The sequence below is a fragment of the Dreissena polymorpha genome, chromosome 1, assembly GCF_020536995.1.
Source record: "Dreissena polymorpha isolate Duluth1 chromosome 1, UMN_Dpol_1.0, whole genome shotgun sequence".
NCBI lineage: Eukaryota > Metazoa > Mollusca > Bivalvia > Myida > Dreissenidae > Dreissena > Dreissena polymorpha.
In genome coordinates, this window is record NC_068355.1 from 83,658,518 (window position 1) to 83,675,662 (window position 17,145).

Below are 17,145 nucleotides of genomic sequence, written 5' to 3' on the forward strand. Positions count from 1 at the left end.
ACACGTCATATGAACACAGCTCCAGTGTGTCGGAATTTCAAAATTGTATGGCAGACGTTCTGAGGAGTGATCTTCTCCAGAAGATACAGACATCATTAAGTACAGTATCATGATCGATGAGAGCACAGACATTTCAGTGAAGCAAAATTTAGTGACCTATGTTAGACTTTTGGAAACTGATGAGTTTGGAATGGCTGAACTTCAAAGAGCAAATGCAGAGAGCATATATGAGAATGTAGTTAATTTGCTTGGAAGAAAGCGAATTGACATTTAACATCTCTCAGAAATTCTATAAAAATTGAAAACTTGGAGAACTTGTTGATTTTGTCCATAGACAGCCCACCAATGGAAAAGTTTGATTTCAAACGTGCTTTCAAGATTTGGGCTGGATTGAAGTTGAGGCGGATTATGGCCTTCTGCTGAAATGTATGTTCAGGATATCATGTGCTCATGTAATGTAAATTTATCATGTGCTTATTTTATGAACATGTGCTTGAGTTATTATGTGTGTATATCTATAAATGTTTTGTTGTACTGTTGTTTTTTTTGTTATGCACACGTGATGTGGATTATGGCCTTCTGCTAAAATGTATGTTCAGGATATCATGTGCTCATGTAATGTAAATTTATCATATGCTTATTTTATGAACATGTGCTTGAGTTATGATGTATGTACTTCTATAAATGGTTTGTTGTAAACTGTTTATTTTTGTTACGCACACATGATGATTATAGTTATAAACATATTAAAGCTTTGTTTTGTAGTTTCTTCTTTTACACCCCTTAGCCTAGACTTACAACAGGTGGTTCCTAATGCTTTGCTAAAACTTTGGCCACAGTTTTTAAAATTTGGCTACAAAAATAACATTTGGCTAAAATGTTGGTTATAGAAATTTTAGGGCCAGGGGGAGCCCTGATCGTATATGGGTCATCTGGGGTAAAAAATTAGGTCACTGGGCCAATGCTAGTAAAACCATGTGTAGGTGAAAGAGGTCACAGTTTTCATCACGTCTTAATGACATTTTGTCAGAATGTATTAATTAATGACATCTGGCTTGGGATTGTATATGGGCTGATAGAATTTAAGTTGATGTGGCAAGGTTAGTCAGGTGAGCGATTCAGGGCCATCATGGCCCTCTTGTTTTCAGGTGTTCTTGTTGGAAATAGACAGGAATTGCCTTATTGATTCTGAAATTGATATTGCTGCTAGCAAGTCGTATACAATTTCCAAACGTGAACAAAAGGCAGCAGCCCAATAATCTGTGTTTGTTTCACAGATGTCTTGAAATGTCCTTTGAAAGTCCAGAGTCCGAACAGCCAATACAGCATGACCGCTTTTTTGCCGGCTAAACAAAACAAGCAGTGTTATTTAAAAAACAAATGAATCAAGTTTAGATCTTGATGACCTACAGTTAGATTGTTTGTTCTTCTGGTATTCATTCTGGGAAATTATATTTTGATTGCAATACTATTTTCTACATTCCACATGAACGAACTGACCGGGTCTGTCAAATATGGTATTACTTTGTGTTTTTTTCTTGCTCCATTTATCAAACTGCACCATTTTTTGCGTTGCTCCTTTTTTGCATCGTCTATACAGATGTTGCAAATTATGCACAGTTCCTTGTTACTGGCCATTCGGAAATGAGACAAAACGTGTATACATATCAAACAAAAACCCTCAAACTTTTAATTATAATAATTTAGAGCCAGATTTTTCAATTTTGTTCGAGCGAAAGTTAAATAACAAAGATTTTATGGCTTGAATAGGCTTCCGTAGTTTTTAGCTCACCTGTCACAAAGTGACATGGTGAGCTTATGTGACCGTGTGATGTCCGTTGTGCGTGCGTGTGTGGGTCCGTCAACAATTTGTTTGTGTAGACAGTAGAGGTCACAGTTTTCATTCAATCTTTATGAAATTTGGTCAGAATGTTTATCTTGATGAAATCTGGGTTGGGATTGTATTTGGGTCATCTGGGGTCAAAAACTAGGTCAAATAATAGAAAAACCTTGTGTAGACAATAGAGGTCACAGTTTTCATCCAATCCGTATGAAATTTGCTCAGAATGTTTATCTTGATGAAATCTGGGTTGGGATTATATTTGGATCATCTGGGATCAAAAACTAGGTCACTAGGTCAAATAATAGAAAAACCTTGTGTAGACAATAGAGGTCACAGTTTTCATTCAATCTTTATGAAATTTGGTCAGAATGTTTATCTTGATGAAATCTGGGTTGGGATTGTATTTGGGTCATCTGGGGTCAAAAACTTGGTTACTAGGTAAAATTATAGAAAAACCTTGTGTAGACAGTAGAGGTCATAGTTTTCATCCAAACTTAATACAATTTGGCCAGAATGTTAATCGTGATGAAACCTGGGTTGGGATTGTATTTGGGTCATCTGGGGTCAAAAATTGGTCACTTAAGGTCAAATCATAGAAAAACCTTGTGTAGACAATAGAGGTCATCGTTTTCATCTGCTCTTGATGAAATTTGGTCAGAATGTTTTTAGCAACCCCAGCAGATCTTATTTTATCAGTGGAAGATCTAAGAAAATCAGCTAATCTGCATAGTGGTTCCATTACAAGTTATTTTTTTTAAATATCTTAAATAACATCAAAATAATATAAATGCAGATTGAAAGAAAAATAAATTCTCTTTAATATGATATAAATTTTAATAATATTTAGTTGATATTCGCTGCTTAACAATCTATATTGGATTCAAGTACAACGTCGGTGTCCCATTTCCTTTGTTTACTGCATTTTCGAGTACCTGCGCTGACACCCGGTTGTTTACAACACATTTACGACCTGACAAGGTCATTTGAATATTAATGATGTTGATATATTTATGTTCACCAATGAAAAGCGTTTCCGATGATATTCGCGAAATTGTGCTTTGTTTATTCTACGAGACGAAAAGTAGTCCAAAAGTCTATGAAAGTTTCTTCAAAATATAATGTTATATCTTTTATTTCGCATAGAAAATCACAAAATATCATATCTTTCTTTTGGTACCAGAATTATAAATCGGAAACAATATTTAGTACGTCACATTTATCATTAAAAAGCACGTGCTTGGGAATTTTCAACTTGGCCAGAGGTCGAAATAGCGACGCCATATTGGAAAATTTGATTAAGCTGATAGCGTGATCATTAACCGTGATTTCTTCAACAATTACTTTATATAAACCTAGAAAAACGATAGCAATCAAATGGTAAGTTATTTTATATTTTAGTTATGTTATTTTGTATGTTGATTTCCCTTTATTCATTACAAGACAGACGATCAAATTTCATTCAGATTGGTCGTGTGGAAATTCGTACCGAGTTTCAACAGTCTGCTGTCAAAATGCCTCTATTTATTGCATTTATGTCGCAATATACATAAAACCAAATGCAAATAAACACAACCGAAGTATTTTAATGTGTTTCTAACTATATATTAAATGTCAAATGACCAATAATTGTAATGTTTATTGCATATGAAATACTTCATTTATTTTGTTCATATCAAACTCAGTACGTTCGTACCATTGACTGGCATTGTGTTTTTGATCTCATTTATTTGTTTTTTAGTTATCCCCACGCTTTTTAAAAAGTGTGGGGATATTGTGGTTATCTCCGCTGTCTGTTTGTCCGTCCTGGCCACTATAATCTCCTACACTATAAGCACTAGAACCTTGAAACTTACACACATGGTAGCTATGAGCATATGTGCGACCTTGAACTATTTGGAATTTTGATCTGACCCTTGGGTCAAAAGTTATGGGGGTTGGGATGGGGCTAGGTCAGAGATTTTCACTCATTTTTTATGTTATTTTACATTAACTTCTTCATTTCTACACCCATTTACTTCAAATTGATACTGAACATCTCTTATGACCATACGGTCAATCTCAACTATGCATCGCCCCATTACTAACCCTGGGGCGCCCCACCCACACAGACCACGCCCACCCAAAATTGCCTTTTACTATAATTTCTTCATTTCTACACCGATTTACTTCAAATTGATACTGAACATCTCTTATGACAATACAGTCAATCTCAACTATGTATGGCCCCATTACCAACCCTGGGGCGCCCCCACCCACATAGACCACGCCCACCCAAAATTGCCTTTTACTATAACTTCTTCATTTCTACAGCGATTTACTTCAAATTGATACTGAACATCTCTTATGACAATACGGTCAATCTCAATTATGCATGGCCCCATTACCAACCCTGGGCCTCCCTCGCCGACATAGACCACGCGCACCCAAAATTTCCTTTTACTATAAATTCTTCATTTCTACACCGACTTACTTCAAATTGATACTGAACATATCTTATGACAATACGGTGAATCTCAACTATGCATGGCCCCATTATCAACACTGGGGCGCCCCCTGGGTCAAACATGCGGCATGGGGATACGCGTCGGCCTCTGCCGCGCCATTTCTAGTTTAATTTGTTGTAGAAAATATTAAAAACAAACAACGTTAATTGTTATTTTAAATAATGAATAATGTCTTGTTACAGTTGAATTTAATTGTGTTTATTTTTTAATACATTCAGAATCGGTAATGATTACAGTGTTTTTTATGTTCAAAGTATTTGTAACTGATAATTTGTGGTTTAGGATTGAGACAAATTATGGTTAACATTGAAGGATTTCATTTTTAACAAATCGTTCTATTTTTATATTTATATGACATTAAACATTGAAAAACTAAAACTATATTTATTTTAGCACAATTTCATTGTTCTTTTCAGGATCAGCTGAGGATATTACCCAATGGCCGAGTTCCCCGGACCATTCTGTGAACAGCAGAACATAACCAAGTGTGATCTGCAGAATGAGAACATTAGCAAATTAAAACCTAATTTTGCACTATCAAATGGACTTGTAACAACTACATTGAATGTTTAGTTTTCATATTATTGACATGTTGTGTTGTTTTGTTATATTTTGTGATGTCTTTATTTGACAAAAAAAAAGTCGAAAATAAAAATATATTTTTTGTGATGTTTATGTGTCATTATTTTCATTATAGTTAATACTATGCAAAAACTAAGTAAAGAAATGAAAAGAGCATGAAAAAATACATAATCCTGTCGAATTTGAACTCTATCTTCTTTAGAACAAAAGTTATGACTATTTCTCTGTAATAAAATAAGGCGACGGTGCCGCGATTTAACGCATTAACTATGTAGTAATAAGTACCAATATTTTCCAATAAATCAACAAAATTTCCATGACAATAATTGTCATAACTTCTCCTCCGGTGGGGATATTTTAACAATTCAAACTGTTTTGGAAAGCTTTTTAGCTCACCTGATTGCTCAGGTGAGCTTTTGTGACCAGTCTTTGTCTGTCGTCCGTCCGTCGTCCACATTTGTTCGTAAACACTCTAGAGGCCACATTTATTGTCCGATCTTCATGAAACTTGGTCAGAAGCTTTGTCCCAATGAAATCTCGGTTGAGTTCGAAACTGGGTCGTGCCGGGTCAAAAACTAGGTCACTAGGTCAAATAAAAGAAAAAACTTGTAAACACTGTAAAGTCACATTTCATGCCCAATCTTCATGTAACTGTGTCAAAATGTTTGTCTTAATGATATGTTGGTTGAGTTCAAAAGTGGTTCCGGTCCGTTGAAAAACATGGCCGCCAGTGGGCAGGGCAGTTTTCCTTATTTGGCTATAGAGAAACCTTGTAAACACTCTAGAAGTCACAATTTTTGCCCAATCATCATGAAAGTTGGTCAAAACATTGGTTTTATTGATATCTCGGACGAGTTCGAAAATGGTCCAGATCGGTGAAAAAACATGGCCGCCATTGGGTGGGGCATTTTTCTCTATATGTATATAGTGAAAACATGTGAACACTCTAGAATTCACATTTCTGGCCCAATTTTCATGAAATTTGGTCAGAACATTTGTTTTCTTGATATGAGAGTTGAGTTTGAAAATGGTTCTGGTCAGTTGAAAAACATGGCTGCCAGGGGGGGGGGGGCAGTTTTCCTTATTTGGCTATAGAGAAATCTTGTAAACACTCTAGAAATCACAATTTTTGCCCAATCATCATGAAAGTTGGTCAAAACATTGGTTTTATTGATATCTTGGAAGAGTTCCAAAATGGTCCAGATCGGTGAAAAAACATGGCCGCCAGTGGGCGGGGCATTTTTCTCTATATGTATATAGTGAAAAACATGTGAACACTCTATAAGTCACATTTTTGACCCAATTTTCATGAAATTTGGTCAGAACATTCGTTTCCTTGATATGAGAGTTGAGTTAGAAAATGGTTCCGGTCAGTTGAATAACATGGCTGCCGGGGAGTGGGGCAGTTTTCCTTATTTGGCTATAGAGAAACCTTGTAAACACTCTAGAAGTCACAATTTTTTGCCCAATCTTCATGAAAGTTGGTCAAAACATTGGTTTTATTGATATCTCGGACGAGTTCGAAAATAATCCAGATTGGTGAAAAAACATGGACGCCAGTGAGCGGGGCATTTTTCTCTATATGTATATAGTGAAAACATGTGAAAACTCTATAAGTCACATTTTTTACCCAATTTTCATGAAATTTGGTCAGAACATTTGTTTCGTTGATACAAGAGTTGAGTTCGAAAATGGTTCCGGTCAGTTGAATAACATGGCTGCCAGGGGGGGGGGGGCAGTTTTCCTTATTTGGCGATATAGAAACCTTGTAAACACTCTAGAAGTCACAATTTTTGCCCAATCATCATGAAAATTGGTCAAAACATTGGTTTTATTGATATCTCGGACGAGTTTGAAAATGGTCCAGATCGGTTAAAAAAACATGGCCACCAGTGGGCGGGGCATTTTTCTCTATATGTATATAGTGAAAACATGTGAACACTCTAGAAGTCACATTTTTGGCCCAATTTTCATTAAATTTGGTCAGAACATTTGTTTCCTTGATATGAGATTTGAGTTCGAAAATGGTTTTGGTCAGTTGAATAACATGGCTGCCAGGGGGGGGGGGGGCAGTTTTCTTATATTTATATAGTAAAAAAAGCTTGTGAACACTCTAGAAATCACATTTTTTGCCCAATCATCATGAAACTTGGTACAAAGATTGGTTTTATATATATCACATAATTATTGCCCTTAGATTGTCCAAATTTTCATTATATTATACAAAATCCTTGTAAACACTCTAGAGGTCACAATTTTGTTTCAGATTTTATGAATCTTGGTCATAATATTTATTTTTGTAAGCAAAGTTTGATGTTTAGTAAGGGGGGGGGGGGTTAACTCAAAATATAGGTCACCAGGTCAAATCTTACAAAAACAAAAACACTCCATATGCTAGAGTTTTGGTTCAATAATGATGAAACTTGACCAGGATGTTTGTCTGGACAATATCTAGGTAAAGTTTGACGTTAGGTAAAGATTGAATGAACCGACTCCTCTCGGGTTAGCGAACTAGGGCCATCTTGGCCCTCTTGTTCCTTTTAGCTTGCTTACTTATGAAGGCGTGGATGTGTTATATTACTTACCACAAATTATGGCATATCATGATAACATGTTCACACATGCTTGTCTGTCAAAGATCTCAGGTGAAGGATTTGCATTTTTTGCTCCACAAAAAAAAACTATCTACAATTTATGCTTTTGAGCATTTGAATACAACTTAGGAATATTATTCCCTTGGACCACATTGTGTGTTTTCTTCCTCACTTTTTGTTGTCTTTCAACAGTCGAGGTAAGATAATATGACAAAAAAGTAAAAATATTAATATTTTTTACCTTGATTGTTTGGAACTTGTTTTTAAAACTGTGTTGAGTTATCAATGACTGTCAAATTATTATCGAGATGTGGATGCATTTTAGGAGAATGGAAAAACTCAACCCAGATCCAGCCAGAAAACAGAATGAATGTCCTATGGTATGTTGTATAATTTGCTTATTCAGGAGATGTTAAGCATTTACAAATTACTAACAGGTGTAAGAAAATTTTGTTAACTCTGTTCAGTTTTGTGTCAACTGTATTATTTTCATAAATATATTTGAAACTGGTAAGGAGGAAAATAAGCTATATATGACCTTTTCAGATTGTGTTATTGAAGCTTGATATTAAATCAATTTTCAATATTATATTTAAGAAACTTGATTTTTTTTTTAAACAGGTCTGTGTGATTTTAGTGAAATGTTAGCTATGCTTGCAAGATGAGGTTTACACTTAAAATACATTCATGTTCAGGTATTCTGTAACTTGTGCTTTATAACGTACAAAATCAGTAACAATTTACAGTCCAGACTGACTCCTACAGAAAAAATTATGGGCCAGTTGTAAATTGATCTGGCTTCAATTATGTATTATTTAAATACAACCTGTGCAAAAGACATTGACCATCAAATGTTTCCGATGAAAATGGCTGAGGTCCTGTATAACTTTTTAAGCTGCTCATGAAAAAGCTTTGATCATGAAATTTGAAGTTTAAAACTATTTGTTTTGGTACAAAATGAAAAAGAAACTGAGTATCTGCAAAAAACCAAATATGTCAATTTATGATCACATATAATGATTTATAACCAACCAGTCAATTGCCCCTGCTTTCTCTATGTGAAGAGAGATAGGATAAGGGTTTTTCATTGGTCTATATAATCACATGACCTGATTAGTTTTTCCAGTCTTTAAAAAAAGAAATGTTTTTTTAGCTCAATAGTCATTACCATTTATTCACTTTATCTTACATATTTTGTTTATGTTACAAATATTCAGACTACTTTTCTATTTTTAGACCCTACAGCTGAGGTCAACTGTGGAAGAGTTGGTGTCTTCATTGAAAACTCTTGGAAAACAGGTTTACCCAGGACAGGGTATAACTCTTTTACTCATTCAATATTGTTATGGATGAACAACTTTAATCTAAAATGGCTAATCCCTTTTCTCTGAGCACATAATAATCGCTGATTTTCTGTCATGGCTGCGAATGCTGACAATGTCTTCTTCTGAACCCCTTATCCTTGGGTAGCTCTTTTTCAAAATTGTTCCCAATTTGTTAAGTGTTAGGTACTGAAAATGTCACATGAAGAGCTATACATATCTTTTAAAGTTAACACTTCACTAATCACATGAAACACAAACAAAGCCCAGATGTTTCATGTGTAATGTGTAAGGTCATATAGTTGTTCATCGCAAAGATTAAGCTTCTTTACAGGCTACAGGTCGTGATTACATTGTTAGTATAGTCTAAAAAAGACTTAAATAGGAACAAAATGTTAAATCTTTTCCATTGAAAACAGAAGGCCCAGAAGTATGGTGTAACCAACGCTAGTTCACTGCAAACGCAGAAAACTTTGCTAAGTGATGGTTTATAGCTTTTTTAAATTTAAAAGAGTAAATAACATGACATAGTGTTTCCTATGATAATTATGCCTCACTTCACTTCAAAGAAGTGGGGTTATATTGCTGTGCACTCCTCTTTAGAGCATTTGTTAAATAATTTATATTGATTGTAGCTGTCAAACACATATTGGGTGAATTATATATGTAACTTGAATATTTAGCTTAAAAAGATGACATACAATAAGGCCTACTTAAAAAAAAAGATTCTTCTATACCATAGAAATTACTCCATAAAAGGCATGTTCTAAAAAAAAACAGTTGAATACAAGATCACAAGATCGAGTACCATAGATGGCATTGAGTGTTTGTCAATAGGGGCTAATAGTGACACATACTGTTTTAAAGACGGTCATAAATATACCAATTAATTATTTAATAAAAGGTATTCAAACAATGAGACAAATGTTTTCAAATGTTTGAAAATTTCAATAGCTTGATTATTCAAATATTTGAACAGATGAATATTTGTTGACAACTCTATTTAATATTTTTTATAAAGTCACAAAGTGCAGCATAAGCATTTAGTGCAAAACCAACAAAAAATTCTATTTTGATTTGAATTTGGATATATGTTTAAGCTGAACTAAGGTGTTTTTTTTGTTGACGGACTTATAAATGTAACCATATCTTTTTGTGTTAAATACTTCAAAAGTACATTGATAATTGGTAAAGCACAAGGTCACACATACTCTTATATTTTTTTGTTCATTAACATGTAGATATACATCAAATATGTTCAATATTGTTTTCTTTTGAGAGTTAGTTTGGCAAGCCCCCTTCCTGACAACTCTATGGAAGTGAATTGTATGGGCTTTGTTCAATGCTTCAGATCTTTTGTCGAAGTGTAACTTCATCATTTAAGGAAGAAAAGACTGCACAGCGTGACCATGTATAATTGGCAACCTGTTTTATTATGCCATAATCAAGAATAAAATATTTAAATGTAAGAAAACAAGCATTTTGGACCAAAAATGGGCAACATTTTATTATTGCACAATGCTCAAAGATTACGTATGAATTTTTTGCTACAGTGTAGTTAGAAGCCAGGATAGCGTTGTTTCAATGTTTAATAAATGCGCTATTTAAATTGGATGTAAAAAAACTGTGCAAGATACAATTTTTTTATTTCTATGGATATTCTGAAGAAAAAAATCACAAATGATTACTTTGTTAAAATGACAACAGTGTTACACTTAATGGGCTTCATATAGCTTGTCCAAAATTAAATTTGTAATGAAGTTTATAATAAAGTTCCAAAAATAAACACGATATGGCATGCACTATGTATCAAAGGTCAAATATGAGAATGATTTGGCTTGCCATCAGTTAATATAGTGGATTCCAAAAATGTGCAATTTCTTAAATTTCTGGTTTGTCTATAAAAAAAAATCAACTGAATATGCATTGATTTTTAATGTTATTCCTAACAAAGCAAAATGCTATTTAATGCCTAATCATAACTGCTTGCTTATTGCACAGGTTATACGAGTTGGCTTTTTGAAGAACAATTGATAATCACTACAAACAGCTGCACATGTTTCCATAATTTAAAAAGATAACATTCAGATTTATGATTTTGATTTTCATATTTAGGTGATTTGTAATAAAACTTCAAGTTTAAGAAAAGTTAAGCTGTCCTTTATCTGATCTTGTTGTATCATTACAAGACCTCTGGACAATAGACTTGTCATATTCTAAGAGGCATATGGTAGTAGGCAATTATCTACCCATTTCTTTACAGATTATTTGCTAGAAACACGGGAATATGTAGAAAAACTCTTTCTTCAAAAGTAAGTATGTTGTGTTCCTTCATTTGGTAGTTTGTGAGCTCACCTTATGTTATCAATATTTCATAAAAGCATTCTGTAACTGAAATAATGACTTTACAGTTGTATGAATGAGTTAAATTGATCCAGATAGCCAATTTATATTAATACTTATCCTTAATTAATACGTCCATTCTGCTCTAAAATGTTTGCGCGATTCTTGTTTTTGCCTAACATGAGCAAATAGTGCTCATTGTGAGCTCATTTAATCGCCTTTGTCTGGCATCAAACGTCATCACTCTTTTACGATATAGAAGCTACATTTTTTATTCAATCTTGATTAACTTAGTCAGATAGTTTATCTACACAATGTTTAAGATGCATATAATTTTGGTCATATTTGTCCAATAACTGGGTCACAAGGTATAAGATTAGTAAACATTAAGACAACCTTGTTACCACTCAAAAGGCCACATTTATGATGCAATCTTCACGAACCTTTGTCAGAATATTTATCCAGACAATCTTTATTAAAAACATTCTCCCTACCTAAAATCTAATGGTAAATATGTTGACACAATTTCAATACATTATAAGACATCAGGTCACATTTAGATTTTGCCTACCTACAGCAAAGTTCGAGGTCACACTTAAGAGTTCAAAGATTAAATTTGGCCTTTCACAGCTTGTTAGCACTTCAATTTAGTCATTCATCATCCTATTAAAGCTAACTTACCACAAATTATGACCATTAGGAGACATAATGATTTGTTTTAATCTGTCTTTTAACATCAAAGGTGAACACTTCGTGATCAAAAGTCAAATGTGGTCATACAAAAGCTTGACAATATCTGTTCCAGCTATACCTTTGCCATATATTGATGGAATTTTATATAACTTAGCACAAATGCAGTTCAACATGTCGCCTGTAACACTTGTCTTTCTTCCTCAAATATGAAAGTCACCGAACTGGGCATCGTTTTGTAAAACCCAACTCAGAGGTCATGGTCATGCAAAGCGGTCATAGGTGACAAGTTTGCTATATCTTGTCTAGGCTGTTACTTCTTCATTCTTCAGTTCAATTTAAAAACAATTTAACACAAATAACTTTAGGACATTTAATGTTGCACGTTTCATTACCAAATTGGTCAAGGTCAAACTTAAAGGTTTAAAGTAAAATTTGGCCATAAAATGCTTAGCTTGACATAAGAAAAGTTCTAAGAGAAAGGTGGAATGTGGCGGAGTCCGTGTCTTCATGTCACAAACTTTTAGGTTAATCTTATTATATTGTGAATTTTCTTATTTTGTGCCTTCTGTCAGGTAAAGTCTCTATCAATTAAGATATGAAACAATACAAGATTTCAACATGACACGTCATGGGTTTATAGATGTTAATGCAGAAAAATGCCATGAACAAGAACCATAAACTTACTCTTTCGTAAATAAGAGTTATTACTTTTTTGCTTTTAGCTCATCTATTTTTTGAAGAAAAAAAATGAGCTATTGTCATCACCTGAGCTTCGGCGTCCGGTTAAGTTTTGAATTTAGGTACACTTTTCTCATGAAGTATTAAAGCTATTGCATTCAAACTTGGTACACTTACTTGCTATCATAAAGGGACTGAGCAGGCAGAGTAAGATAACTCTGGCTGGCATTTTGACAGAATTATGTGCTCTTTTTATACTTAGAAAATTAAAAATTTGGTCGAGTTTTGTGTTTAGGTCCACTTTATTCCTAAAGTATCAACGCTATTGCTTTCATACTTGCAACACTTACTAACTATCATATGGGGACTGGGCAGGCACAGTTATGTAACTCTGGCTGGCATTTTGTCTTACATGCCCTTTTTATACTTAAAAAATTGAAAATATAGTTAAGTTTTGTGTTTTGGTCCACTTTACTCCTAAAGTATCATACCTTTTGTTTTCAGACTTGGAACACTCGCTAACTATCATAAGGGGATTGTTCAGTACAAGTTGCATAACTCTGGTTGGCATTTTGACAGAATTATTGCCCTTTTTTGACTAAGTAACTTTGAATATTTGGTTGAATTTTGTGTTTAATTAGGTCCTCTTTACTTCTTAAGTATCAAGACTATCGTTTCAAACTTCAAATATTTCCATTCTTTCATGAGGGTACTGTACCAGGCAAGTTAAATTTGACCTTGACCTTTGAATGACCTTGACTCAAGGTCAAATGATTAAATTTGGCTAAAATTGCAATAACTTCCTTATTTATGATCAGATTTGATTCATACTTAGACAAAACAACACTTACCTGACATACCACAATAAACTTCACCCAAACCATCCCCCATTCCCCACCCCAATATCCCCCCCCCCCAAAAAAAATAATAAATAGTTTTTTCCCATTTTTATGTCCCCCACTATAGTAGTGGGGGACATATTGTTTTTGCCCTGTCTGTTGGTCTGTCTGTTGGTCTGTTGGTCTGTCTGTTTGCGCCAACTTTAACATTTTGCAATAACTTTTGCTATATTGAAGATAGCAACTTCATATTTGGCATGCATGTGTATCTCATGAAGCTGCACATTTTGAGTGGTGAAAGGTCAAGGTCATCCTTTAAGGTCAGAGGTCAAATATATGTGGCCAAAATCGCTCATTTTATGAATACTTTTGCAATATTGAAGATAGCAACTTGATATTTGGCATGCATGTGTATCTCATGGAGCTGCACATTTTAAGTGGTGAAAGGTCAAGGTCATCCTTCAAGGTCAGAGGTCAATTATATGTGGCCAAAATCGCTCATTTTATGAATACTTTTGCAATATTGAAGATAGCAACTTGATATTTGGCATGCATGTGCATCTCATGGAGCTGCTCATTTTGAGTGGTGAAAGGTCAAGGTCATCCTTCAAGGTCAGAGGTCAAATATATGTGGCCCAAATGGCTTATTTTATGAATACTTTTGCAATATTGAAGATAGCAACTTGATATTTGGCATGCATGTGTATCTCATGGAGCTGCACATTTTGATTGGTGAAAGGTCAAGGTCATCCTTCACAAGGTCAAGGTCATCCTACAATGTCAAACATCATATAGGGGGACATTGTGTTTCACAAACACATCTTGTTTCTTATTTTTGAAAGATCATCTAATAAATGACCACACCCTCACACTATACCCCATTTCACCCCCCTGACCCCTCCCCATTTTTTTTAAACATGGTTAAAAAACCACAACAATTTATTTTTGTTATTTTATTTTTGAAAGACCATCCAACAATCCCCCCCAAGAATCCTCATCCCCCCCCCCCCTCCCCCCCCCCCCAATTTTTTTTTTCATTGTTTTTTTTAGCTCACCTGATTGCTCAGGTGAGCTTTTGTGACCAGTCTTTGTCCGTCGTATGTCTGTCTGTCCGTTAACATTTGCTCGTAAACACTCTAGAGTCCACATTTCTTCATGAAACTTGGTCAGAAGCTTTGTCCCAATGAAATCTCGGCCGAGTTCGAAACTGGGTTGTGCCGGGTCAAAAACTGAGTCACCTAAGGTCGAAAAAAAGAAAAACCTTGTAAACACTGTAGAAGTCACATTTCATGCCTAATCTTCATGTAACTTTGTCAAAATGTTTGTCTTAATGATATCTTGGTTGAGTTCAAAAGTGGTTCTGATCTGTTGAAAAACATCGCCGCCTGAGTGGGCGGGGCAGTTTCCTTATTTGGCTATAGAGAAACCTTGTAAACACTCTAGAAGTCACAATTTTTGCCCAATCATCATGAAAGTTGGTCAAAACATTGGTTCAGTTGATGTCTCTGACAAGTTAGAAAATGGTCGAGATCGGTGAAAAAACATGGCCGCCAGTGGGCGGGGCATTTTTCTCTATATGTATATAGTGGCAGTTTTCCCTATTTGGCTATAGAGAAACCTTGTAAACACTCTAGAAGTCACAATTTTTGCCCAATCATCATGAAAGGTGGTCAAAACATTGGTTTTATTGATATCTCGGACGAGTTTGAAAATGCTTGGGATCGGTGAAAAAACATGGCCGCCAGTGGGTGGGTCATTTTTCTCAATATGTATATAGTGAAAACATGTGAACACAGTAGAAGTCACATTTTTGGCCCAATTTTCATGAAATTTGCTCAGAACATTTGTTTCCTTGATACAAGAGTTGAGTACAAAAATGGTTCCGGTCAGTTGAATAACATGGCTGCTGGGAGGGGGGTAGTTTTCTCATAATGCCCCCCCCCCCCCCTTCGAAGAAGAGGGGGTATATTGTTTTGCTCATGTCGGTCTGTCTGTCCACCAGATGGTTTCCGGATGATAACTCAAGAGCGCTTATGCCAAGGATCATCAAACTTCATAGGTACATTGATCATGACTTGCAGATGACCCTATTGATTTTCAGGTCACTTGGTCAAAGGTCAAGGTCACGATGACCAGAAATAGTAAAATGGTTTCCAGATGATAACTCAAGAAGGCTTATGCCTAGGATCATGAAACTTCATAGATACATTGATCATGACTCGCAGACCCCTTTTGATTTTCAGGTCACAAGGTCAAAGGTCACGTTGACCCAAAGCAGTAAAAAGGTTTCCGGATGATAACTCAAGAATGCTTATGCCTAGGATCATGAAACTTCATAGATACATTGATCATGACTCGCAGATAACCCCTATTGATTTTCAGGTCACTAGGTCAAAGGTCAAGGTCACGATGACCCGAAATAGTAAAATGTTTTCCGGATGATAACTCAAGAACGCTAAGCCTAGGATCATGAAACTTCATAGGTACATTGATCATGACTTGCAGATGACCCCTTTTGATTTTCAGGTCAAAGGTCAAGGTCACGGTGACCCGAAATAGTAAAATGGTTTCCAGATGATAACTCAAGAACGCTTATGCCTAGGGTCATGAAACTTCATAGGTACATTGATCATGATTGCAGATGACCCCTATTGATTATCAGGTCACTAGGTCAAAGGTCAAGGTCACAGTGCCAAAAAAACGTATTCACACAATGGCTTTCAAAGTCACTGTGACTCAACTTAGAAAAATGGTTTCCAGATGATAACTCAAGAATGCTTACGCCTAGGATCATGAAACTTCATAGGTACATTGATCATAACTCGCAGATGAAATAATGATGAAACTTGACCAGGATGTTTGTCTGGACAATATCTAGGTCAAGTTTGACATTTGGTAAAGATTGAATGAACCGACTCCTCTCAGATGAGCGAACTAGGGCCATCTTGTCCCTCTTGTTTCTTTTTTTTGGAAGATAATGTAATAAATGACCACACACCCACACTATACACCCCTCTCCACCCCCACACCTCCCTCCTTTTTGATTGAAGTATTGAGATAGGTCCCTTCACCTTTAAAAAGAAAAATAGATGAGTGGTCTGCACCCGCTAGGCGGTGCTCTTGTCCTATTTTCTTTTATTTTTGCATTCATCCATAAACAAAATTTATTTTGCGGGGGATATAAATTCAACGAATTTGCTTCTTCATGATTATATGTTTAATGTTGTATTATATGTATGTCTTATATATTATGGGGAATAAGTCTTTTGCCTTTAATAAAGAAGCAGTGAAACAAGAATTTTCCTCTAATAATTATTGAATTTCACCATTTCCATATATTTCAAATGACAAACGCTGCTCCTAAAAATTGTAAAGCTCAGAACTACATGAATGCCAAATGTATTTCATTAAATTTTCTGCTTCCATTGTGTGTTCTACCTAACTCTCATAATTGCTGAAGTAGCTTTTTATAATAAATTTAAAGCATGATGCATTTATTTGTTTATGATATTTGTGTTTGTTCATTATTATAGTTATTACAGCCAGCAAACTGGAAGTCAACTGGCATTGTTTAAAAGAAGAAGAGATGGAACTTTATTTCCAAATAACAAAGGAAATAGAGCAAATATTCTGGGTTTGTATATTTGTTATCTTGCCTCAGCACATGGTGAGCTTTATGAATACAATATTGTCTTTAGGTTTTGCGTCCATATGTTCAGTAATTTTTTTAGCTCAGCTGAATACATA

At 35.0% G+C, this 17,145-nt stretch overlaps 1 protein-coding gene across 7 annotated transcripts in view; it reads left to right on the forward strand.

Moving 5' to 3' along the window:
* Positions 1–17,145, forward strand: part of LOC127838383 (uncharacterized) — a 101,861-nt gene that overhangs the window by 58,217 nt on the left and 26,499 nt on the right. For 6 of the 7 annotated variants that reach the window (XM_052366142.1, XM_052366135.1, XM_052366151.1 and 3 more), the window contains 4 exons: positions 7,849–7,903; positions 8,760–8,838; positions 11,109–11,157; positions 16,932–17,032. In XM_052366142.1, coding sequence (XP_052222102.1) covers positions 7,849–7,903; positions 8,760–8,838; positions 11,109–11,157; positions 16,932–17,032 — 284 coding nt within the window. The remainder of the gene's footprint in view (positions 1–7,848; positions 7,904–8,759; positions 8,839–11,108; positions 11,158–16,931; positions 17,033–17,145) is intronic. The other variant, XM_052366118.1, reaches the window with a different exon arrangement.